At 37.5% G+C, this 25,449-nt stretch overlaps 2 protein-coding genes across 3 annotated transcripts in view; one reads left to right on the top strand and one right to left on the bottom strand.

Annotated features, from left to right (window-relative positions):
* The first annotated feature begins 350 nt into the window (after positions 1-350).
* gss (glutathione synthetase) lies at positions 351-13,939 on the top strand. Its single transcript, XM_067446739.1, has 13 exons — positions 351-546; positions 963-1,101; positions 2,435-2,580; positions 2,662-2,737; positions 2,895-3,034; positions 5,170-5,286; positions 6,295-6,375; positions 6,939-7,016; positions 8,199-8,268; positions 8,346-8,540; positions 12,648-12,729; positions 12,925-13,114; positions 13,195-13,939. The coding sequence occupies exons 2-13, from the start codon at positions 973-975 to the stop codon at positions 13,316-13,318; spliced, it is 1,428 nt and encodes a 475-aa protein (XP_067302840.1). The 5' UTR covers positions 351-546; positions 963-972; the 3' UTR covers positions 13,319-13,939.
* Positions 13,940-14,109: 170 nt separating this feature from the next.
* The window catches only part of slc2a4rg (SLC2A4 regulator), a 99,029-nt gene continuing 87,689 nt past the window's right edge, over positions 14,110-25,449 (bottom strand). The window contains exons 7-9 of one of the 2 annotated variants that reach the window (XM_067446737.1): positions 23,641-23,748; positions 19,110-19,231; positions 14,110-19,020 (exon numbers count right to left, since the gene is read on the bottom strand). In XM_067446737.1, the coding sequence (XP_067302838.1) occupies positions 18,909-19,020; positions 19,110-19,231; positions 23,641-23,748 (342 nt within the window). In that variant the 3' untranslated portion in view covers positions 14,110-18,908. The remainder of the gene's footprint in view (positions 19,021-19,109; positions 19,232-23,640; positions 23,749-25,449) is intronic. The other variant, XM_067446738.1, reaches the window with a different exon arrangement.

Raw genomic sequence — 25,449 nt, 5'->3', positions numbered from 1 at the left:
TCATGAAGCAGTGTTTCAAAATCGCTCATCACTTATTCAACCTCGCAACACAGAAATGCGTTGGTCAGTTCTGTAAGTCGATGTTACTTAACGGAGCTTCCGTGCGATTCGTTGTTTTGATGTTTTCATTATCGATTTCGTCAATGGTTGCAGCCCTAATAATATCAGAGACTGAGTTCTAATTATTTAAGCTAGGGTGAGCAGACTATCCTGGTTTTTGGTGTCCAGTGCCTTTTTTTACAGTACGTTCAAAAAGAAAATACTGACCAACTGTTCTGTGTAATATGAAGTCAAAGACAGTGCTGCGCGCGCGCGCACGTGGATAGTGGCGTCATCAGCGTTCTGTTCACTGATTGGCTTGGCTACTGTTAGTGTACGAGCCATTGATACGAACAGCACCACAGTTAGCACGCCTGCTGGAACTACTTCATATGACTGCCAGTCTTATCGCCAAAAGGTGAACTGAACCTAAATATTATACAGACCCACTGTAAACAAGGACCTGCAGTGCCACAAGAGTCACCAAACAGAGTACGCGAGCATCAGGTATGCCATAACTAACAGCTACAAGAGCTAGTGTTGACATTTATAGTGTGCTGTCTGTCTGTAAAGTTAGGTGAGTGCAGTTTTGCCGTGTCATGATGAGTGCAGTGATCTGATCATTCACAAAACGTGTTGTATGTGCACAGTCTCAATCCTTTATCTGCGAGTCTCTTTAAGTCCTAATTAACATACCGTAAAGTCACTTCCCTTTTCTCAACTGTACAAAGACCTTGTAATGGAAGTTTAATAATGTTAACATTTAACGTAAATATTTTTTACAATATATTTTCATGATATAATCTTTAAAATAAAATAAAAACAGCTAGCTGAAAGTCTGTATCTCCCTTGTAAAAATCTGTGGCATGCATGAAGCAAATGTCATGATGACTAGGTTACATTATGTTTCATTTCAATTTTAGATTTTCTGCTATGTCTGTCAAACGGGAGGATGTCCTGAAAGATGAAGACCTGATCAAAAATATAGAAGAGATCGCAAAAGACACAGCACTTTTACATGGGGTATTGATGCGGACCAAAGAAACACCAAACTCTCCAGAAGTAAGAGCAACAGTGTTTAATGTGTCTGGAAGAAATGTCATTTAAGCTGCAAAATCACATTTACAAATTACAATTGTTATATTATGTGTATGTATAATATTTATTTAGATATTTAATATATAATTATAATTGTACAATGTATTTCAGTACTGGTCAAAAGTATACAAAAAAATACTATTTTTAATGTTTAAAAAAAAAGTGTTATGCTCACCAAGCATACATTTATTTGATTAAAAATATAGAAAGAAAACAGTAAAATTGTGAAATATTTTTACAATTTAAAATGATTTTTTTTATGTAATGCAAAACTCAATTTTAATCAGCCATTCAGCCTTCAGTCTTCAGTGTCACATAATCCTTCAGAAATAAGACAGACATCTTTTAAAACGATATAAATATTTACTATCATTTTTATCAATTTAACACATCCTTGCTGGATAAAAGTATTAATTTCTTTAAAAAAAAAAAAAAAAAATACTGACCCCTAACTTTTGAACGGTATACGTATATGTAACATACACATGTTACAAAAGATTTCTTTTTAAAATAAATGTTTTTTGTTTTGTTTGTTTTTTTATTCATTAAAGATATCTGAAACAATGTATCACAGGTTATAAAAAAAATATTAAGCAGCAATAACTTCATGTGACTCTGAAGAGAAGACTGGAGTAATGATGCTGAAAATTATATATATATATATATATATATATATATATATATATATATATATATATATATATATATATATATATATATATATATAAAATGTATTTTATTTAAAATTGTAATAATATTCCACAATATTAGTTTTTTCATCTGTATTTTTGCTCAAATAAATGCAGGCTTGATGGGCATGAGACTATTAAAATAGTTTCCAAACTTTTGACCGTTACTCAATATATTTAATATTTTGTAATATTGTAAATAATATTTAGTTACACATTGCTTTCGAGCTACAGTAAATTAATGAACTATAAAGTCAGCGACAGGCTCTTTAACCCTACATGAAACGGCCCTGGTGGCGCTGTAGACCTAACCCAGATTTAACCCAAGACTCCTAGATAGCTCATTATTCCTTAAATACAGGCAAACATGATTTCATATGAGCATTTAGGATTGAAACTGACATCTTGTCCCAGAGTTTGCAGTTAATTCACAGTCATGTCTGGAATTCTGTCTGTCCTATGGCTGTGTTTTGTTTCTGGATTATGGAGAGTTAGTTCTGCCCCGTTGAGTCGATACTGAGCAGAGACCCCTCGCTCAAAGAATCAGGAGTGACTGAAGTGGCTCTGATGGTGCAGAACATGCCTAATATATGTGTATTTGTTGACAGGTGGTGAGTTATGCACCGATCACACTGTTTCCCACACCTGTGCCCAAAGCACTCTTCCATCAGGCACTGGCAGTACAGACACATTTTAACCGGTTGGTGGACCGGGTGAGCCAGGATCCCACCTTTCTAGAAGAAACTCTGGCCAGGTATGAAACTATTGTGTGTGTGTGTGTATGTGTGTGTATATGTTTGTATATGTGTGTATTTATTTATTCTTTCTTCACCAGCACTATCAAAGTCGACAATTTTACAGCCAGACTTTTCAGCATTTACAAACAAGTTCAACAGGAACATCTACCCCAGGTATAATGATTTACCAGTGGTTTGTAGAATTAAAAAAATATGTTTTTATGTACTTCACTGTTCATGTTCTTTTATACATGTAATAGAGCTGACTTTGTATAAATGTAATATTAATACTATAATTGTATATGTTCTTTATGTACGTGTGTTCCCTAAGTCAATAGCACTGGGCCTGAATCGCTCGGATTACATGTTGGACCATAGACCAGACGGTGGGATGTCTCTAAAGCAGATTGAAATCAACACTATTGCTGCAAGTTTCGGTGGTCTTGCTTCACGGACACCAGATGTCCATCGGTAAGTCTGAGCTAAATGCTAAATGTAATCTCCAAAGAGCTCTAAAAACTAGCTCCGCTAGAGGAGATTTTGTATTAAAGGTGCCCTAGAATGAAACATTTATTTAACCTTGCCATAGTTAAATAACAAGAGTTCAATACATGGACATCACATACCGTGAGTCTAAAACACCATTGCCTCCTCCTTCATATGTAAATCTTGTTTGTGAAAAACAAGCAATTCTCAACATAACGGCAACTGTGACGCAATCGATAGGAACGTTAATATGTACGGCCCAAACATTTGCATTTTAGCCCATGTTCATTGTCAGGCAGAACTGCAGCCAAATCAACGGCATTCTGCAGGCAAACGAGCGTCACGCGAGGATAGCGAAAACGGCATATCATGGACACAAATGTCATGTCTTAGGCTGTGCAGGGGACGTGAGGACTTTTCATAGCCTTCCCACAGATAAAAAATGTCAACAGTCATGGTTGATGTTTATTTACAATCGGCTACTGCAACAATGTTATTCAAAGTTGTTCATTTGCTCGGCCCATTTCACCACGGAGAGTTTTTCTAATCTGGGGCAATATCAAGCAGGATTCGCTCAGCATCTAAAACTGAAGAAAAGGTCGATTCCAACCATATTCCTGCAAACAGTAAGTAGTGATTTTATCCACTTCTTGACTGTCGAACCCATTTCGGATTAAATTGAAAGTTTCTTAGTTAGACAACATTACGATAATATCCCCTCTGTTGTCTAGATCTAACGCAAGATGCTAGTATTGGAAACTCCAAGTAGCACACATAACAATTTGTCAAATGAAAGGTTAATGTTATTTCCTGCCAGTGTTGTCATAAAATACAACAGTAGATAATTATGTCGATCCCTTTTGACGGATTGAAATCTAAATGAGCCTAAATTTCATCATTAACACATAATTCAGAAGCTAACTATATTTACTACTACTGTTTAGTTGCTTACAGATCGCTCAGTCGATCATTGTAGTTAACGTTACATTCTTTACCATCTAAGCTGAAACGATTGAAGGCTTCTAGTCAATTTGTTAAATAAATATACATTTTTGAGAACTGAAGTAGGATTATTTTGCAGCGGATGAGTAGTAAACATGACACTGACTATTTTGAGTGGCTTCTACATTACTTTGTTTGGCTAAATAAATCGACTTTTAAATCAGTACTCTACTGTCAAACTGTGACGTTACTGTAAACAACATATTTACACGCTACCAAATTCAGTTCGTGATTCAAAGTTGAGAAGCTATCATTGTAAAATCATTGTCATGACGGATGGTGTAAATGTGTTAGCTGTCATTGAGCCGTGCAGTGAAACAGCCAATCAGAGCAGAACTCTGCATTAATATTCATGACCGTTCCAAATAAGGCAAGAACAGAGCATTACATCCTAGGGGCAATTTCTAGGGTTGTAAATGGACCTGTAAAACTGTATCTGGACAATTTTTTACCTTAATAATAATTCATTTCATTTATATAGCGCTTTTTCTAGACACCCAAATCGCTTTACATATAGAAGGGGGGAATCTCCTCAACCATCACCAGTGTGCAGCACCACCTGGATGATGCGACGGCAGCCATATTGCGCCAAAACGCCCACCACACCAGCTGATTGGTGGAGAGAAGACAGAGTGATTAAGCCAATCATTATATGGGGATTATTAGGAGGCCATGATGGACAGGGGCCAATGGGCAAATTTTGGGATTTTTAACGACCACAGCGAGTCGGGGTCGGTTTAACGTCTCATCTGAAGGACGGTGCTTTTTGACAGTACAGTGTCCCCATCACTATACTGGGGTGTTAGGACCCACACAGACCACAGGGTGAGCACCCCCTGCTGGCCTCACTAACACCTCTACCAGCAGCTACCTGGTTTTCCCAGTTGGTCTCCCATCCAGGTACTGACCAGGCTCAGCCCTGCTTGGCTTCAGTGGGAAACCAGTCTTGAGCTACAGGGTGATATAGCTGCTTAAATAAGTCGCATACCCTCTATGTAGATATCAGAGAACAATTTAAAATATTGTTTCAAATCATTCTAGGGCACCTTTAAAATGATGCACTGGTTTACTAAATGATGCCGTCAGTGCTGTGATAAACTGTTTCTCAATCCTGTAAGACACATTCTGAAGGTCGCAAACCTGCCAGAGGAGTGTAATCGTGTTCTCGACAACAACCCAGCAGCAGGTCTGGCGAGAGCTTTGGCCAAGGCCTGGGAGCTCTATGGGTCTGAGAGGTGTGTTAAACATTTTACCTTTTGTTGGACAAACAGAGAGTTTGGGGTCGGTGAGATTTTTTTTTCTTCTTTTTTTCTTTCCAATGTTGAATGAATTCTCTTATGTTCACCAAAGCTGCATTTATCTTAAATACAGTAAAAACAGTAATATTGTAAAATATTATTACAATTCAAAATAGCTGTTTCTATTGTAATCTATTTTAAAATGAAATGTAATATTATTTATTTCTATGAGCAAAGCTGAATTTTCAGCATCATTACTCCAGTCTTCAGAGTAGGGCTGGGCGATATATATAATATATCTTGATATTGTCACAATTTTTACGCTATTCAATATATATCTTGATATGGTTGCAATGGCTTTTAAATAAAAAAAATGGATTTTTTTTGTTGTTGCCCCCATTAATAAAAAAAAAAACTAAACTAAATTGAAGACAAAATTTTTACATTTACTGAACAGGTTGGTATGATTATTTCAGGATATGAGTAATTTAATACTTTTGAAATGTACTTTTATAATTACAGTATAGATTTTTAATTGTATCATTGTTTTTAAAAATGAGCGGAACATGCAAATTACAAACAATATGACAAAAACAGATTATAAAATAATGATCTGATGCTCAAAAAACATTTCTGATTACTATCATGTCTTTAATGGCATAAAAAAACATTATTGCCTAACAAACGTTTATATATATACATTATATACATACATAATATAAAAATATTATATATTTATATAATATACTTTTTTATATATATATATATATATATATATATATATATATATATATATATATATATATATATATATATATATATAATTTTTTTTTTTTTGTTTTTTTTTTTTTTTTTATAAATCTTACAGACCCCAAACTTTTGAAAGGTTGTATCAAACTGGAATGTATAAATGAGTGTTTCACTCACTGCTGGTTTATCATTGTTTACTCTGTAATGGAAGTGATAAAGTGATCATTTCTTCATGTCTTATGTCGTCCCTTACAGGGCAGTGGTTATGTTTCTGGTTGAGGAAGTTCAGAGGAATATTTATGACCATCGATATGTAGAGAATGAGCTGTGGAAAAGGTACAGTATGTAGTCAGATTTGACATAAGTTAACTACTATATATCTACATTACTGTTATTACATTAGTAAGTGCTGAGTATCTGTCATGTGTATATAATTCTGTTGCCAAGCAACACAAACCTGTTATTAAAGGGTTAGTTCACCCAAAAATGAAAATGATGTCATTAATGACTCACCCTGTCGCTCCACACCCGTTAGACCTCCGTTCATCTTCAGAACACAGTTTAAGATATTTTATATTTAGTCCGAGAGTGTATCTGAGTGTATGCACACTATACTGTCCATGTCCAGAAAGGGAATAAAAACATCATCAGAGTAGTCCATATGTGAAAAATAACAAAAACTACGACTTTATTCAGCATTGTCTTCTCTTCAGCGTTTGTTTTCAGTCAACATTAGGGAGTCAATAATGACATCAATTTCATTTTTGGGTCAACTAACCCTTTAATAATAAAAATGAATGCTAATGGTGTTTGTGAAGTAAAGAACCTCCGTTACTTTTTCCTGTGCCCAAGAACTTTTATAGGGACAAAAGTGATGTACCGTTGTTTTATATGTACAGAAACATTCCTGTAATAAGAAGACAGTTTGAAGATGTTTGCAGAACTGGATCTCTGGATCAGAGCAAGAGACTCTTTGTGTGAGTGATTGTGATTCAATATCTCACACTTCTCATATGTGCAACGCATTAGCATTAGCATTGTAGAATACTTCACAGCAAGGCCGTAAGCATGTCTTGAGCATTGGGAGGGGGGAGCATTTGTTTTATTTTTATGAACAGAACAGTGAGCGAAATTCTAGGTCCAATTCTGGTTGGGAAACAATCATTGTGGGACTATTTGTAAATAATATTTGCATTAATTTGCGTCAAATATATTGTTAGTCTCGAGATTTTTCCCGTTAGTGAATTGTTACATAGATCCGCTGATAACATTTGAATTCCTTGGTGGTCTGGTGGTCGAATTTTTGTAAGCCGTGTCAAAGGTTCCCGGTCCTAATCCGCTCTCATATAGTTTTTTTCCTTCATTAAAATCAAAGATGTTCAATTATTGTATATTAAGAGCAGGGACACTGCATTTTGTTTTGTGATTTCACGGGTAAGAATAGAGTCGCCATCAAGCGACAGATTAACATCAAGGGGGTAATCTAGCACTCGGAAAGCGTTCCAGCCATAGGGGCGGCCATTGCTAACCAAGCCATCACCTGCTGTTAGCATCCCATTGACTCCCATTCATTTTTGAGTCACTTTGAGAGTGAATAGCTGAGGGGTTTAAAGACTCCATTTGTCCATTGTTTATTTCTAAAGAAACACGACAATGTATAAAAGGCTCCGTTACCTTGTATCTTACACTATCGCCCCATAGAAGCTGTTTTTGTAAAAATAGGCTAACGATTGCGTCATAACCAACACGACTGTCGCACAGTAGAGAAATTACCGTATAGACAGGAGGAGACACTCACAGGCAATCTTTTACTGTCTATCAGACAGTCGGGGGGACGTGGAAAAATAAAGTCAGGGGAGAAGAATGGGGAGAAGCCGATAGTGAGCCAAAAGCAATGGGACAACATTTAAACAACGTGATTCAGATTTCACTTTCCACAACTACTAGAAGACCTACAACTGTCTGAGCAAGGTTGCTCACGTCACATCTACGTCGTCAAGCTCAGTCTGAGCCTGCGCAGTTCGCTCAGCCATCAGGAAGTGATGTGACTTCCTGTCATATGAAGTGACTTCCAATTGCAAAACTACAACACTGATTAAAATATAGTCACAACCCTACAATACCATGTCAATAAAGGTTTAATTATTCAATCCCTGCAGAGATGGCCGTGAAGTTGCCATTGTTTACTTCCGTAACGGATACATGCCCCAAAACTACACATCAGAGCAGGTGAGGACGTGGCTTTATTTTCCTCTTCTCAGAAATGTATTTTTTGTGTATGTCAGTATGTCTGACGTATGTTTCAGAGCTGGGAGGCCCGTCTGCTGATGGAGCGCTCTCTGGCGGTGAAGTGTCCCGACATCAGTACTCATCTCGCTGGAACTAAGAAGGTGCAGCAGGAATTGGCCCGGCCTGGGGTTCTGGAGCGCTTCTTCCCTGACGAACCTGAAGCAGTTGCACAGATTCGGGCCACTTTCGCTGGCCTGTACACCCTGGACATGGTAGAGGAACAACACTGTTGACGTGGGGTGCTGAATCCTGCTTGAGTAGACAGACCGTATGATTAGATCCAGCTCTAATGAAGCACTTCAACAAAACTCTATACAAAACAGTAGAATCAACAGAGCACTCTCAGTAGAGAGTGACTATCAATATTTTTCAGGGCTTCGTATCGAAGTTAGAAATTTCATTAACACTTTATTTTAAAGGGGGGGTGAAACACTCAATTTCAGTCAATCTCAAGTCAATCTTGATACCTATAGAGTAGTATTGCATCCTTCATATCTCCGAAAAGTCTTTAGTTTTATTATATTTATAAAAGAAATATGGGCTGTACCGAGTCTTTCTGGAAAAAACCGAGCACCTGGAGGCGTATCGTGTGGGCGGAGCTAAAGAATGACGAGTGCGCAAAGCGATGACGTCCTCAAGCGTGGAGGAACCCCATGGCTATCTCAGCTAATAGCTATATGATCCAAAATCAAATCTGAGGCTGAAATAAATTGAACAGGAGAAACGGCAACAGCAGGACGTCCGTCTCTGTGGTATGTACTGTATTTAGTGTCCTGTCAACATTTGTGTGTGTTTACTCGCAGTTTATGAGGACATGATTCGGTTTATGGACTATTGTATGCGACTAAACCTTAGCAGTAGCAAGCAAAACGGTTTTGCACGTCAGACTAGTGTTACATTATACAAACAATGGAGTAACATTAGCGCATTTGAATGACGAAGCACGCGATTGTGTCGTTTACTGATGTTTACTCACGTGACGGTAGCCAACAGCACAGACATTTGATGTCACAGATAGGAATAAAGTGGAGCGCGGCGGAGTGTATGGGCGTGCATTTCCTCTCTCGCTCTAGTCACGCGCGAGGAGAAGGAGCCCTACCAGGAGAAGAGCCCGTACGGCCCATACAAGGACCTTCCGCTCTTATTAACGTCAAGTCGAGCCATACTCGAAAAAAACTCTCCGAAACTTGTGAGAAACCGGAAGGAGTATTTTTGACACAGAAATACTCCATCAAACGTCCAACTTAGTTTTTGAAACTTTGTCTATGTTTAGGATGGGAATCCAAGTCTTTAACAGTGTAAAAAGCTCAGTATGCATGAAACAGCATTTCACCCCCCCCCCCGTTAAGGTTCAGTTATTAACTATTAACTAGTTGCTTATTAGCTTGCATATTAATAGGATAATAGTACTTATAAAGCACATATTAATGCCTTATTCTACATCTCTTAATCCAACCCAATACCTAACTTAAATGCTACAAAAACTACCTTACTAACTATTATTAAGCAGTAAAATAGGAGTTTATTGAAGCAAAAGTCGTAGTTAATAGTGAATATGTGTTCCCTATATCAAAGTGTTACCGAAATTTCATTATCGTGACAGTACAGTATAGAGATTTATGGAATGATTGCAAATCTGTTTTTACACAGGAATCGCTTCATTTACTTTCATACTAAATTTATTCCCAATTTACAAAAGAATATAGGAACAACAAGTTTAAAGTAAAGGGCATGCAGAAAGCCCTCCTTATATGGAGATGGTTTGGGTGTGTTTGTGTGAATTACTAACTTTAGGGACCTGTAGTCAATCATTTTACCCCTTAAAACTCAACTTTGATCACCAAAAGTACGTATTAAATGATTTTCCTGTGTACATAAATAATACATGCTTGAATGTAACTCTACACCCTTGCTTCATTTAGCATAAGCTGAACCATGAATATGCAAATTACTCCCGCCTCCACACACACAACACCAGCTCAGAGATAAAGACTATAGATCCACTCTCTGTCAACTTTACTGTAGTAAACGCTGTACAATGGCAAGTGGAAATACTGGTTTAATTCAGCTATATATGTACATGTGTGTCTGAACCATAGACCGTAAAAAAATATGGACGACTCGACATCATCCGTTTCCGCTTGCCATATTTGAAGCTTTCAGGCGGGGGTGCACGGCGCTGACATCTTGGGACCGAGTCTGCGCAGTAGCGATTTCGGGACTGGAGTTGCGCAGTAGAGCGCAGGAAGTAGAGCAGGAAGTACAGTCGCGATATCAAAAGCCCGCCCACACTCTCGCAGATGCAGAACAATTAATTATGTTGGTGTGAAATTAACAGTTATGGAAATGTAGAAATTAAAGCTAAAGCACCAATCTGCTCCCAAAAATTTCGAAAAAAGTCCGTTAGTGCCTGAGTGACAACTTCACTCATAGAGGCCGTCAGTCTCAGCTGTCAATCATGACGTCACACCCCCGTTTTTATAGCATCAAATAACTAACTCAAACTAAACTTATTTTTAAAACGAACACCTGAAATGAAATCATCGTGATGATAACTGCCTTCAGTGACATAAACTAACTTTGGGGGAAATTTTTTGAAGTGTAATTTTATTATTTAGTTTGTCTCGCGTCCATTAGAAAACACAGAGGGGCGGCTATACTGGGACCGGTCACCGGGGGGCGATCGGGGCGCGAAAGCTTCAGTAAATGAGAGGGAGACTGCAGGCTTGGTCTGAACCAGAAACTGATTAAAGTGGAAGTGTGTATTTTATACAGGCTCGTCTACAAGTCGACGTATCAGAGTGGTAATGCGTTTTATGAATCGCTCTGTACAACGTCAGACACATAACTAGTTAATATGATTAGCCTTTTGCTTCAATATATTATCATACTGTTAATAACGTGTTGCTAATGTTATACACACCAGACTGACGGCAGAGGGTTGGTCTTTCATTGGTCAAGGACCGCCCAAGTTTGACTGACATGTAATACAACCAATCACAGTTCGCCATCTCAGAGTAAGACGGCTGCCTTCTAGAAATCAGCATCCTTAGAAACGCTTTGAACATCATAGATCGTCAGTTGTGAAAGGCATATAGTTCAGGCAAAGTATTTTGTGATGTAAGAAACACCAGCAATTGCATATTTGTCTTTTTTTCACTGCAGTTTAAAGGAGAAAATACTCAGAAGTGGTGTTGACTGATGAATCTGAACGCATATTAAAAACACCACATAGACATGCAAACAACATTAAAGGGATAGTTCACTTTGAAATAAAATTTCGATATGTTTTAGCTTACCTCATGGGCATCCGAGATGTAGGAGTATTTGTTTCCCCAGTAGTTTCAATTTTGATCATTTTAGGTCAAACCGTTCTTGTCTGTGCCTCACATAATGCAGGTCTATGGTCACCACCTCAAAGAGCATACACAGAGAAGTCCAAATTAAACAATCCCCCATCGTAAGTACACACTGATGGCTGTTCGTTACTGTTCGTTTTCTCACACAAACCGCTGGTTTCGTGTCTTAGGCCATCAGTGTGTACTTACGATGGGGGATTGTTTAATTTGGACTTCTCTGTGTATGCTCTTTGAGGTGGTGACCATAGACCTGCATTATGTGAGGCACAGACAAGAACGGTTTGACCTAAAATGATCAAAATTGAAACTACTGGGGAATCAAATACTCCTACATCTCGGATGCCCATGAGGTAAGCTAAAACATATCAAAATTTAATTATAAAGTGAATTATCCCTTTAATAACATGATTTTCACCACAGGGATCTTTAACATGAGGTTAAGACCAAATTTTTTGTGAATTGGACAGATTTTTGGGAAGGTTTCTCGTGAATATATGAATAGTTCACGCAACAGACATTAGTCAGGGTAGCGCCATATTAGCGAAGATTAGGCTGTGAGGGATTAAACATTGTGTTTAATGGGCTGTACTAGTTTGTGTAACAATATACAGATTTCTGTAGACAAATAACGGCGTGAAACGGTTTTAAAGTTGCAAGTTGTGAAATTGTACCAGCCATGTTTTCATCTGCGTTAAATTCTAAATGGCGTCTAAGGGCCACTATAAGTGAATGAGAACCAATGTATCAGCTGATAGTGGACCAAATAATGGCACAGAAATGACATAAATGTTTATTTCAGGTGTTCTACTCATTATTATTGTATGATTACCTCGGTAGGAACTAAACTTTTGAACGTCAAAAGCAGGATTGAGTACCACTGTTGACTACTCAACGATATTTAATAATAATAAAAAAATCTTATGAACCGATTTTAAATGGTCTACCTATCTTTTTGTACAGGGAGAAGAAGGTGATAAAACGGTAGCAATGGCTTTGGCCAATCCTGATCAGTATGTGCTGAAACCTCAGAGGGAGGGAGGAGGTGAGAATTCTCAAGTCATGTATTGTGTACTGATTCTATCTATCTATCTATCTATCTATCTATCTATCTATCTATCTATCTATCTATCTATCTATCTATCTATCTATCTATCTATCTATCTATCTATCTATCTATCTATCCATCTATCTATCTATCTATCTTCAAACACTTGCTCAAAAGTTTCCTATGTCGCAGGCAACAACATTTACGGAAGTGAGATCTGTGAGGTGCTGGAGAACCTGAAGAACACCAGCGAGAGGACGGCCTACATTCTGATGGACAAGATCCAGCCCGTCCCGGTCCAGAACTACCTGCTCAGGCCCGGAGCTCCTCTGAGGCCGAACCCCTGCCTGAGTGAACTGGGCGCGTTCGGAGCGTATGTGAGGTGGGATCAGTGCTTCAACAAAACCTCTTTACTTCACAAATTCACTGTCACAGTCAATCACGGCATCTTTTCACACACAGGAAAGGCAAAGACATGGTGTTTAATGAATGTGTGGGTCACCTGCTGAGGACCAAGAGCTCGGAGCACGCTGATGGGGGCGTGGCTGCTGGAGTAGCTGTTCTTGATAACCCACTGCTGCTCTGAACTACAGCACCACCCACTGGACCGGAGGAGAATGACATACGACTGACCACAGGGGAATTCATCCCATGTGATTCCTTTCTGTCTGACATCTGTTTTAGCAAAGATTTAGTGTGTTGAAGGTTCCCTAAAGATGCAGTAATGACTGAACCGCTGATTTCTTGTACATGTTTATTTCCTCAATCAAGGATTAATCTGTTGAAGGGTGTTAGTAGTCAGTTTTATAAAATTGGAAAGATTTAAAAAAGATTTTTAAACTTTTTTTTTCATTTACATAAATTGGTAACTGATGTTATTAAACCACACTGGTAACATTTCCATTGTAACCAACATCCATGGTCAAACAATAAGTAAGTAGTTGATGATAATGATTATGATCTCGGTTAAAGCTAAATTGCATCACGACTGTTTTTAACATTTATAATAATCAGAAATGTTTCATGGGCAGCATATTAGAATGATTTATGAAGGATCATGTGACATTGAAGGCTGAGGTAACAATGCTTTGCATCACAGGAGTACATTACAGTATAAAAATAATATATTAATACAGAAAACTGTTATTTTAAATCATAATAATATGACTCTTTTTACTGTTTCATTAAACAAACACATCCTTGGTTAGCGTGAGACTTCTTTCAAACACATTACCAAGTTCCAACCACACTTTTGAACAGTAGGGTGCAGTAACTGTGGAAACATTATGTAATTTTAATTGGTTAAGATGCTCTAGGAGCATTTACTGGAGACGCACAAACCACAAATAAAGGACAAAATCGAATTCCAATCAAACATCATTCTGAAATCCATGTTTATTTCAATCTCCACATTACAGCCACAAGAAATCACACTCATCACCAACCAACCGAAGTCAACACCAGAAAAACCTCCATCCTCTCGTTCATTCACTCAACTCTGGACAAGTCACTGTCAACTTCTGAAAAACAATAATGGTTCCAATAAAGCAAGATAGTACACTGATGATACAAGACATGCATCAAATCTCAAACAATGATCAATGGAAAAGGGAAAGGGCTTGACACAACGACAAGACTTCAACGGTTAAACAAGGCAGGAAGAGTTCTGGAAGAGACAATCGTATGATGCATGTTAAAGCTGTATTGAATAGTGGGATTATTGTGACGATGCTTTTTGAACACTGAAACGTTTCGAAAGTTACAAAGAGAGTAAGTGGAGCTTTTAAACATGTTCTTTGATGTTTAGCTTAATATCCTGGCTGAAGAAGCAACAGGCATTCAATGAAGTTAGAAGAACAGGGAATAGACAGACGAAGGCTCAGACGAACTAACATGAAGTCATCTATCGGAATGTGCAGGGCCGGATGACGCAATGATCCACATAGCAAAGTCCCTCCTGCCTCACAATGATACATACATACACCATGATCTACACACACAACAATAAAAACGCATCAATGCAAGTGCCATCTGAACATGAAAACGAAGGAAGAAAAAAAACACTGAGTGGTTCTAACTACTTGATATGAAAGAAAAGACAGAAAGGTATTCGTGTGAGACAGCTGATAAAACAAACTCAGATCACAAGCGTTTCATTTTGTAGATTTTACATTCATTGATGCTTCTTTTTTCCCCTTTTTCCCTCAGCCCAACATATACAATGATATATTCATTACTTTAAAACAAAAAGGCATTTTCACTCATATGGTTTTTTCTATTATATTATCAAAGTCTTGGCAAAGAAGCCATGAAATTGATGAACGTTATAACGCGTCACTGTCTGACCGACTGATTTTTGATGCCTAAAATCCAAATCGTCCCGCGTTTTCCTATGAAGAAAATCCATGTTTAACATGAGACGGGATTTTATTATAAATCAAGACAGTGACGTTCCCTAGAAACGAGCCTGAAGGCTAGTCAGCGAAGCCTGCAGTCAGACGCACCGTCATGCTCTGCGAGGCCGTAAAGTACCGCCACGTAAGCTTATAGCTGCGAGGTCAGAGAAAAGACCCCGTCCCTGACCCGATGAAGAGAAGCACGGCGGTTTTGCTTTTTAAAAACTTCAATTTTCTGCGTATAAAAACGGTACATAAAAATATACGTTTTGTGCAGTACAAGTTAGTGCAATACAAATTTTTCCCTCTTGTTCTTCTCATTGGCACTTAGTGAAGGTTACGATCATGAGAGGAACGCTCTTTCCTTTCTGACAAAGCTGCTCTAAGCGGTGATTGGAGAATATACTTTGATAGATTCGGTCATTTGACAATTAGGCACTTGCCCAGTTATTTCTTTGAGCCGCTACATTTTGATTACCAGTTCTGTTTGGTCTGATAAAAGTTTAAATGAGATTTAAGGGGATAGTTCACCCAAAAAATGAAAATTAGCCCATGATTTACTCAGCCTCAAGCCGACCTGGGTGTTTATGACTTTATTCTTTCAGACGAATACAATCTGAGCTATATTAAAAAATGTTCTGGTTCTTCCAAGCTTTATAATGGCAGTAACTTTTGGGCCATTTATGAAGTTCATAAAAGTGCATCTATCCATCATATAACTGCTCCACACAGCTCCGGGGGGTTAATAAAGGCCTTCTGAAGCGAAGTGGTGCATTTGTGTAAGAAAAATATCTATATTGGATATGATTACAATCAGTTATATTAAAAAAAAATGTCCTGGCTCTTTCAAGCTTTATAATGGCAGTGAATAGGAGCCCAAAAAGTGCATCCATCCATTATAAAAGTAATCCATATGGCTCTCGGGGGTTAATAAAGGCCTTCTGAAGCTAAGTGATGTGTTAAATATGGATTTTTTTTCACAAACCACTTTATTAACCCCCCCGGAGCCGTGTGGATTACTTTTATAATGGATGGATGCACTTTTTTGGGCTCCCATTCACTGCCATTATAAAGCTTGAAAGAGCCAGGACATTTTTTAATATAACTGATTGTTCATCTGAAAGAAGAAATATAATATACACCTAGGATTGCTTGAGGGTGAGTACATTATGGGCTAATTTTCATTTTTGGGTGAACTAACCCTAAAAAATAATGTGTCAAATGGTTTGACACAAAATGTTAATAGATGAAGTTTAGGTTGGGATTAGAGTATTTTTTCAAAGGAATAATTCACCCCAAAATTGAAAAATGTTTACGTGAACTATTACCCTCCAAGGGATTTGTCGTTCCATAAAAGTTTTCTTCAGTGGAACACAAAAGAAGATATTTTTGTCCATTCAGTGAAAGTCAATGAGGTCCTATGTGATGTTTCGCAAAAGTCATACAGGCTTAGACCGAGATGAGGGTCACTAAATGATGACAAAATATTAATTTTGGGGGGAACTATCCCTTTAATGATACGGATCACATTCACATGTCCAATGATTATCAGTGTTTTAATGGGTTCACTGCAAAAAAAAAGGGTATTTTTGTTTTCCAGTATTAATATATCGAAACATTCTTAAATCAAGACAGATTTACTTGAGAGGCAACATGATTGAATCATCTTGTTTTCTGAAAAAAACAAAAATGCAAGAGTGCATTGTTACTTATCAAGTGAGTTGAGGCTTATAACAAATGGGGTAACGCAAGAATATTGATTCTTGTTTTAAATATATTTTCCAGAAGCCATGATTTAAGCCCCGTTCCCACTGAGGACGATGATAAAGATATAGTTCTAAAAATCGTTCTCAATATTAGATATAGAGATGTATTAGCAGAGAATAGCAGAGGTATTCACACCACACCGATAATGATACAGGCACAGAGAAACGATATCGATGGGATCACTTTCAGAAAGTTTTTTTTTCCAGCTGATGAATGATAAAAACATTGACAGCCAATCAGAATTGATCCTGCTTTAACGAGCTCGAGCATTTAAAGCGGCAGACAAGCACGCGCTTAAATAAACAGAACGATGTTGTCCGCCGGAGTGGATGCTAATATAGTTATCTTTTTTGATTTGAACTTGTCTTTAAAGTGATAGTTCACCCCAATATGAAAATTCTGTCATTCATTCCTCACCCTCATGTCGTTACAAACCCATAAGACCTTATTGATTGAATAATTTTGATGAAATCTGAGACCTTTCTGACCGCTCCAACTACGAAGATTTGGGCTAAACCACTTAATACACACGATCTCTTTAAAAAACCTTTTGAAGCATCAAAGTGGTAGTTGTGTAACTGTCAATAGAGGGTCAGAGAGCTCTCAGATTTCATCACTTAGATCGTCATCTGTGTTCTGAACATGAACGAAAGTCTTGGAACGACATGAGGGTGAGTAATTAATGACACAATTTTCATTTAAGTGTGATCTCTTTAACATTGAGTAATTTCCATTCTTAAGTAAATGCATCTTGATTTAAGGGGTTTTAGATATTTGTAATGGAAAATAAGACAAAAATACAATGCAAATAATTTTTGGCAGTGTAACAGCTGCTCACATTGAGAGGGTCTGTTTACATGAAGACGTCACATGATCACCTCCATAAGATAGGAAAGCAAGCGTTTCCTTAACGTGAATAATATCCATAAGCTGAACGAGAAGCAAATAATTCCTTAGAAAACACAATGTGGCCTGAATTTGCCACAAAAACTCCGCGATAAGCAGGAAGGCGTGTTTGTGTGGAAAACACTTGATTTGTGGATCACATTAGACTGGGATGTCCTGCTGGGGTGACGGTTGATTCTGAAGTGTGGAGGATTAAAGTGCCCGCCATTGAATTAATACTGTGGACTGACAGGAATAAACCTCATAGCTTATAAAGAGGCAGTTGATCTGTGAGGGACAGAATAGTTTGGGTGGGTTAGCGCAGAGAGAGGCCATTTTACATTCCTGCACTACAACTTTATGCCGCTGAAGTACACAGAGCTCTCTCTCTGTAAGGCTCATTCTTGTTTAGAGGTATTACTTTAGCAATATGTGACGAAACAGTTCTTGACTATTTGCCGAAATGCTCACCGTGTATGTGAACGCCCCAGTTCCAAAGCTAAACTGCACTCTGCTTTATCGAAATAGAAAACTAACGGCCGTTAAAAAGTGCTTGTAGGCAAAACAAAGCGTCGAGTCCAGAAAGCTTAAATGACGTCCATAAATGAATTTGAGTTTCTCTGTGTTAAATGTTTAAAATACTCAATACCCAGTCAAATAGCTTACAGAGTTTTTAACAGTTATGTATAAAGTCTGCCACACTTAAAATCGTGAAAAATCGTTAGCCGTGTCCCACAGAACACACGCGAAACACGAAAGTAAAATAAACTGCCTGAAAAATCTGCTTTGAATGTTTAGTTTCTGGATTACTTATGAAAAAGTAACTTGTTTTTGCCTTAATATGCAATGCAGCAAAAGCCAGTAAGCTTTTTTTTTCCAAAGTATTTTCCTCTTTTTTTGCTTTTTATCAGGTTTTTTTTTCTGAATAAAAGTCTTGTGGTTCCACTACGGAAGCAGTAGGAAAAGAGCACCCCCTTGTGACCTGGAGGAATTAGTGACAAAAAGGCCACATGCCTCAGACGGACCCCATCTGTGCTCATCAAGTCCCCTGCGAGTGTGTGCAGGAGATATCGGTGCTCAGTCCATGGAACAGGCGCAATAAAAGCACATTCTGAAGTAGGATCAAGCTCAGTCAGTGAAGCGCTGGCAGGCCTTCTTCCAACGGCACGCTGTGCACCACAGGTCCCTCTTCTCCATGCCGTACACCTTTCGGCACTTCTTGGCTTCGCCACGCGGCTTCCTGGGGAAATATTTCACATGGTTTTTCGGTTAGTTGTGATGCAAGGCTTTGCAATCATCATGCAGCCATGAGCCTGGCAGACGGGTTACCTTGTTCCAGTGGTGGCTTTGGAAGCGGAGGTGTTGTTGGTGTTTGTTTTGCTGACAGTGGTGTGGTTAACTGGTTGTCTCTTCTCACCGATGCTTACAGTGCGGATTTGAGTCATCGGGCCCTGCAAAGGCATTTCATGTTAAAGCTGATCTGACTAAACAAAGGTGAAGTGAAGACATGCTTACATCTCAGCTGACACTTCTACCGTTCACAAGTTTGGGGTTGGTAAGATTTCTGAATGTTTCTAAAAGAAGTCTCTTATGCTCGGCAAAAAAAAAAGCAATGCTGTGTTTTGATCAGGAGATTCAGTACTCTTTCAGAAGATGTGTAATAGTGCCCCCTACCATATAGTACAGTAAAAAAAATGGATTGCCGGAACAGAATATCATTTTATGGGTTTTTTAAATGTTTATGAAAGAAGTCTCTCATGCTCATCATGTCTGCATGTATTTGATTAATAAATACAGTAAAAACAGTAATATTGCAAATTTCATTATTATATTTTAAAATGATTTATTGCTATGATGCAAAGCTGTATTTTCAGCATTATTACTCCAGTCTTCAGCGTCACATGATCCTTCAGAAATCATTCTGATATGATTTGATGCTCAAGAAACATTTTGTATTAATCAAGAAAGTATTTTTATCGAAACTGTGATAATTTTTTTTCTAGGATTCTTTGCTAGTTCAAAAGAACAGCATTTCTTTGAAATAGTAATGGGTTGTAGCATTATAATTGTCACTGAATCTACAAGTATACATTTCTTAAAAAAATAAAAATAAATACTGATCCCAAACAGTAAAACATATACACAGAAAATTATTTAATGCCTGGTTATAAAACTAATTGTTGTTGTTTTACTCAACCTTGAGTGTTTTGACTTCTGAATTTGTGCCATTATGTATTATATTATAGAAAAAAAACAATTTTAGGGTATTGTGGATGGTTGCTAGGGTGTTGTTATGCAGTTTCTACAGGGTCTAGGTGGTTGCTAGGATGTTCTGGCTGATTCTATATGGTTACTTTTCATGGCTAGTTTCTAAGGCAAAGCAATAGTAATAGTAATGCTTTCTTAGCCATCACAGATCAAATTGTTGTTCCATTACGGCACATCCTTGATGACGATATATTTTCATAACTAACTCATAACCTTTCTTTTTGACAGGTAATACACTGCCCAGCCAAAAAAGTCGCTGTTTGGATTTAACGCTGTGACTGGATTATTATTGCAGTGATTATTCTAAACCTAATTGATGGAGTGTGTGTAGCTTTTCATTTCTTAAACAGCCATCTATGAAGACACATCATGGCCATATTCCAGGAGGACAATGCCAAGATTCATCAGCTCAGACTGTGAAAGAATGAAGAATCATTTTCACTCATGAATTGGCTCCACTGAGTCCAGACCTTAAATTCATTGTGCTGGAGGAGACTTTACAGAGTGCAGGACCCTTGCATTGTTTACCCCGTTGTGCAGGAACCCGAGATTATTAAAATATTATGACCAAATTGAATATCAAATTGCTGTATTCATGTTTAAAGTAAGAAATAGACTATTGCCTGGGAATATACAAAAGATATTTTTTTTGAGAGAGAGGGAGGGTACAACTTAAGGGGATGTGGAAACTTTAAGATTAATATATTCAGAACAACAAGGAAAAGACTTTGTTTATCAATATGTGGAGTTAAATTGTGGAATAAAATAGATGAAAATTTAAAGCAATGCTCCAACATATTCCTCTTTAAAAAAAATGTATAGAGAAAAGATTCTTAAGAAGTATCAAGAAGTACTATAGGAAAATGGGAGTACTCCTTTGTTAAGAGTTATAATATTTGTTAGTGGTTATTTTGAATTTATGCATGTATGTATATGGCATTTGGAGGTATGTGTATGTGTCGGTGGATATAGGGGTATAGATACAGTCTTGTTCAAAATAATAGCAGTACAATGTGACTAACCAGAATAATCAAGGTTTTTAGTATATTTTTTATTGCTACGTGGCAAACAAGTTACCAGTAGGTTCAGTAGATTGTCAGAAAACAAACAAGACCCAGCATTCATGATATGCACGCTCTTAAGGCTGTGCAATTGGGCAATTAGTTGAAATGGGTGTGTTCAAAAAAATAGCAGTGTCTACCTTTGACTGTACAAACTCAAAACTATTTTGTACAAACATTTTTTTTTTCTGGGATTTAGCAATCCTGTGAATCACTAAACTAATATTTAGTTGTATGACCACAGTTTTTTAAAACTGCTTGACATCTGTGTGGCATGGAGTCAACCAACTTGTGGCACCTCTCAGCTGTTATTCCACTCCATGATTCTTTAACAACATTCCACAATTCATTCACATTTCTTGGTTTTGCTTCAGAAACAGCATTTTTGATATCACCCCACAATTTCTCAATTGGATTAAGGTCTGGAGATTGGGCTGGCCACTCCATAACATTAATTTTGTTGGTTTGGAAAGACTTTGCCCGTTTACTAGTGTGTTTTGGGCCATTGTCTTGTTGAAACAACCGTTTCAAGGGCATGTCCTCTTCAGCATTGGGCAACATGACCTCTTCAAGTATTTTAACATATGCAAACTGATCCATGATCCCTGGTATGCGATAAATAGGCCCAACACCATAGTAGGAGAAACATGCCCATATCATGATGCTTGCACCTCCATGCTTCACTGTCTTCACTGTGTACTGTGGCTTGAATTCAGAGTTTGGGGGTCGTCTCACAAACTGCCTGTGGCCCTTGGACCCAAAAAGAACAATTTTACTCTCATCAGTCCACAAAATGTTCCTCCATTTCTCTTTAGGCCAGTTGATGTGTTCTTTGGCAAATTGTAACCTCTTCTGCACATGCCTTTTTTTAACAGAGGGACTTTGCGGGGGATTTTTGAAAATAGATTAGCTTCACACAGCTGCTTCTAACTGTCACAGTACTTACAGGTAACTCCAGACTGTCTTTGATCATCCTGGAGGTGATCATTGGCTGAGCCTTTCCCATTCTGGTTATTCTTCTATCCATTTTGATGGTTGTCTTCCGTTTTCTTCCACGTCTCTCTGGTTTTGCTCTCCATTTTAAGGCATTGGAGATCATTTTAGCTGAACAGCCTATCATTTTTTGCACCTCTTTATAGGTTTTCCCCTCTCTAATCAACTTTTTAATCAAAGTACGCTGTTCTTCTGAACAATGTCTTGAACGACCCATTTTCCTCAGCTTTCAAATGCATGTTCAACAAGTGTTGGCTTCATCCTTAAATAGGGGCCACCTGATTCACACCTGTTTCTTCACAAAATTGATGACCTCAGTGATTGAATGCCACACTGCTATTTTTTTTTAACACACCCCTTTCAACTAATTCAACTAATTGCCCAATTGCACAGCCTTAAGAGCGTGCATATCATGAATGCTGGGTCTCATTTGTTTTCTGAGAATCTACTGAACCTACTGGTAACTTGTTTGCCACGTAGCAATAAAAAATATACTAAAAACCTTGATTATTCTGGTTAGTCACATTGTACTGCTATTATTTTGAACAAGACTGTATATATGGGCGTATGTATGTATATATACAAATGTGTACATGAGTATGTATATGTGTAGATGTATATATGTGTATGAGTAGGCGTAGGCATATGCATGTTATTTAAAGAAAAATAATAATTAAAGGGGTAGGAGTATATAAGTTTTACTTCTTCCTACTCCTTTTTCGTTCATGAGGTAGAATGAATTTATTTTTATTTTTTGTATTTATTATTTTTTTATTTTTTATTTTTTTCTCTTTCACCTTTACTTGTTTCTTTTAATAATGTCTGAACATTATTGTATTTTTCTTTCTCTCATGTTCGAAAATAAACAAATAAACTAAACTAATTGTCAATACAAGATCTTGATCAAAAATGTATGCACCTCTTGATTGGAAATAACATCACAGCATTCATTTCCATCAAGATGTGCATACATTTTTGGTCAAGATTGTGAGTGAAAATGATTCTTCATTCTTTCACAGTCTGAGCTGATGAATCTTGACATTGTCCTCCTGGAATATGGTCATGATGTGTCTTCATAGATGGCTGTTTAAGAAATGAAAATCTACACACTCCATCAATGAGGGTTAGAAGAGCTAAAGCCAAACATATAACATGCTAGAAACATAATAATCACTGCAATAATGATCCGTTGATTGACTCTGAAGCATTTGCCAATTTAAATCCAAACAGCAACTTTTTTCTTCTTTTTTTCCGGGTATGTAGATTTCTGCAGTTATCAGCCTCTAACAGGGGTTTGGAAGCTACTTTCTGTGTTTTGCAAAAGCATCAGAGACAGGAAACCAAAAGACATGCAAGTGCAACTTCTGAAAGACCCCAAGAGACAGAGAAAGACAAATGAGACTCAACCAAGCTTACAGGATCACTGCCCTTTCAACGTTTAATGAGCTCAGTGACAAACGCTGTTGACTGCGTCTCTAACAGAGAGAGAGAGAGATTGTGAGAAAATAAGGAAGAGAGAAAGAAAGTAGCCATCTCACCAGTAGACCTTTATATATGACAGGGGGCGACTGCCAGGATACACTAATCCTATCCTCACTGTGAGGCGGTTCAGAGGGCATGCTGGGAATGCTGACAGGGGTTGTAGCCTGAAAAACATAGTGTGTGTAAGAGGCGGTATTAGCAAAGCCAGCGGAGAGAGGAAGAGAAAACACTGCTGAGCACAACCACAACCCAGCGATAGCCAAGAAGAGCTGCCTCAAAGACTCGATCATGACAAGCCATTAGAATCGAGACTCATACTCCTATCCAAACCTGGTCCTGAAATCATGGCCTTTGCTGACCTCATCGCACTAACCCATAGAAATACATCAATAAAATCCAGCAATTAAACAGACACATGTGTATGCAGTAGTCTGGCTTTGATATTTAACAGAGCCCTCAATCTGGTGGGCAAGCAAAGGTCAGATATATAAATCTCTGCAGAAAGGTCATTCATCCCATTTGGGACAAAATATCTTAAGAAATTCCTGCAAAGAGATGCCAGACACTAGCGAGTGTAGTTGCACAGCAAAAAAACCTTGTTCTTTGTAAACTTTCTAAACATCCTTAAAACAACATTAATGCACTGGCAATAATATATATTGGATTAAAGGGTTAGTTGACCCAAAAATGAAATTAATATCATTAATGACTCCCCCTAATGTCGTTCCTCACCCGTTAGACCTCCGTTCATCTCCGGAACACAGTTTAAGATATTTTATATTTAGTCTGACAGCGTATCTAAGTGTATGCACACTATACTGTCCATGTCCAGAAAGGGAATAAAAACATCATCAGAGTAGTCCATATGGGACATCAGTTAGTTAGTTAGAATCTCTTGAAGCATCGGAAATACATTTTGGTCCAAAAATAACAAAAACTACGACTTAATTCAGCATTGTCTTCTCTTCCGTGTTTTTTTTTTCAGTCCTCAAATAAAGATTCAAATGGTCATAAATCAGCGGATTGATTCATGATTCGGATTGTGTGTCAAACTGCCAAACTGCTGAAATTACGTGACATTGAATCACTGATTCATGACCGTTTGAATCTTTATTTGAGGATTGAAAACAAACCAGGAAAGAGAAAACTATGCTGAATAAAGTCGTAGTTTTTGTTATTTTTGGACCAAAATGTATTTCCGATGCTTCAAGAGATTCTAACTAACTAACTGATGTCACATATGGACTACACTGATGATGTTTTTATTCCCTTTCTGGACATGGACAGTATAGTGTGCATACACTCAGATACGCTCTCAGACTAAATATAAAATATCTTAAACTGTGTTCTGAAGATGAACGGAGGTCTAACGGGTGAGGAACGACATTAGGGAGTCAATAATGACATCAATTTCCTTTTTGGGTCAACTAACCCTTTAAGATGTTCTTACTGATTAGCAAATAGTGGCAAATAGTTCAATGACGTTTAGGTAAAAGTTATATTTGAAATAGAAAAAAAGGATATTATGGTTTAAGTTTAAGAAAATTAAGCTCATTTTTAGTACCATTACAATTATTCGTAATGCAGAACCATTAATGTGTTACCATTGTGAGAATCTAATAAGAATCCCAGAGAATAATGAAAATTACAGTTAAAAAAAATAAATGTTAAAGATATAGTTCAGTCAAAAACCTTTTACTCACCCTAAATGCCATTCTAAACCCGAAAGACTTATTTATCTTTGAAACACAAATGAAGATATTTTTAATATTATCTCATATTTAATTAATGGACAGAAATGAGAAGAAAACGATCTCTTCATTTGTTCTCCAAAGACAAACAGAAGATATATGGATTTGGAAAGA

The sequence above is a fragment of the Pseudorasbora parva genome, chromosome 6 (assembly GCF_024679245.1).
Source record: "Pseudorasbora parva isolate DD20220531a chromosome 6, ASM2467924v1, whole genome shotgun sequence".
NCBI lineage: Eukaryota > Metazoa > Chordata > Actinopteri > Cypriniformes > Gobionidae > Pseudorasbora > Pseudorasbora parva.
The sequence above is the reverse complement of the archived record's forward strand: the minus strand, read 5'-3'. Positions and strand labels throughout refer to the sequence as shown.

Bases quoted from the DNA above. Each gene is read 5' to 3' on its own strand.
- gss (XM_067446739.1), top strand. From the start codon at position 973: ATGTCTGTCAAACGGGAGGATGTCCTGAAAGATGAAGACCTGATCAAA. The intron at 2,581-2,661 runs GTATGAAACTAT...TTTCTTCACCAG, and splicing joins CTAGAAGAAACTCTGGCCAG to CACTATCAAAGTCGACAATT. The intron at 6,376-6,938 runs GTACAGTATGTA...TTATATGTACAG, and splicing joins GAGAATGAGCTGTGGAAAAG to AAACATTCCTGTAATAAGAA.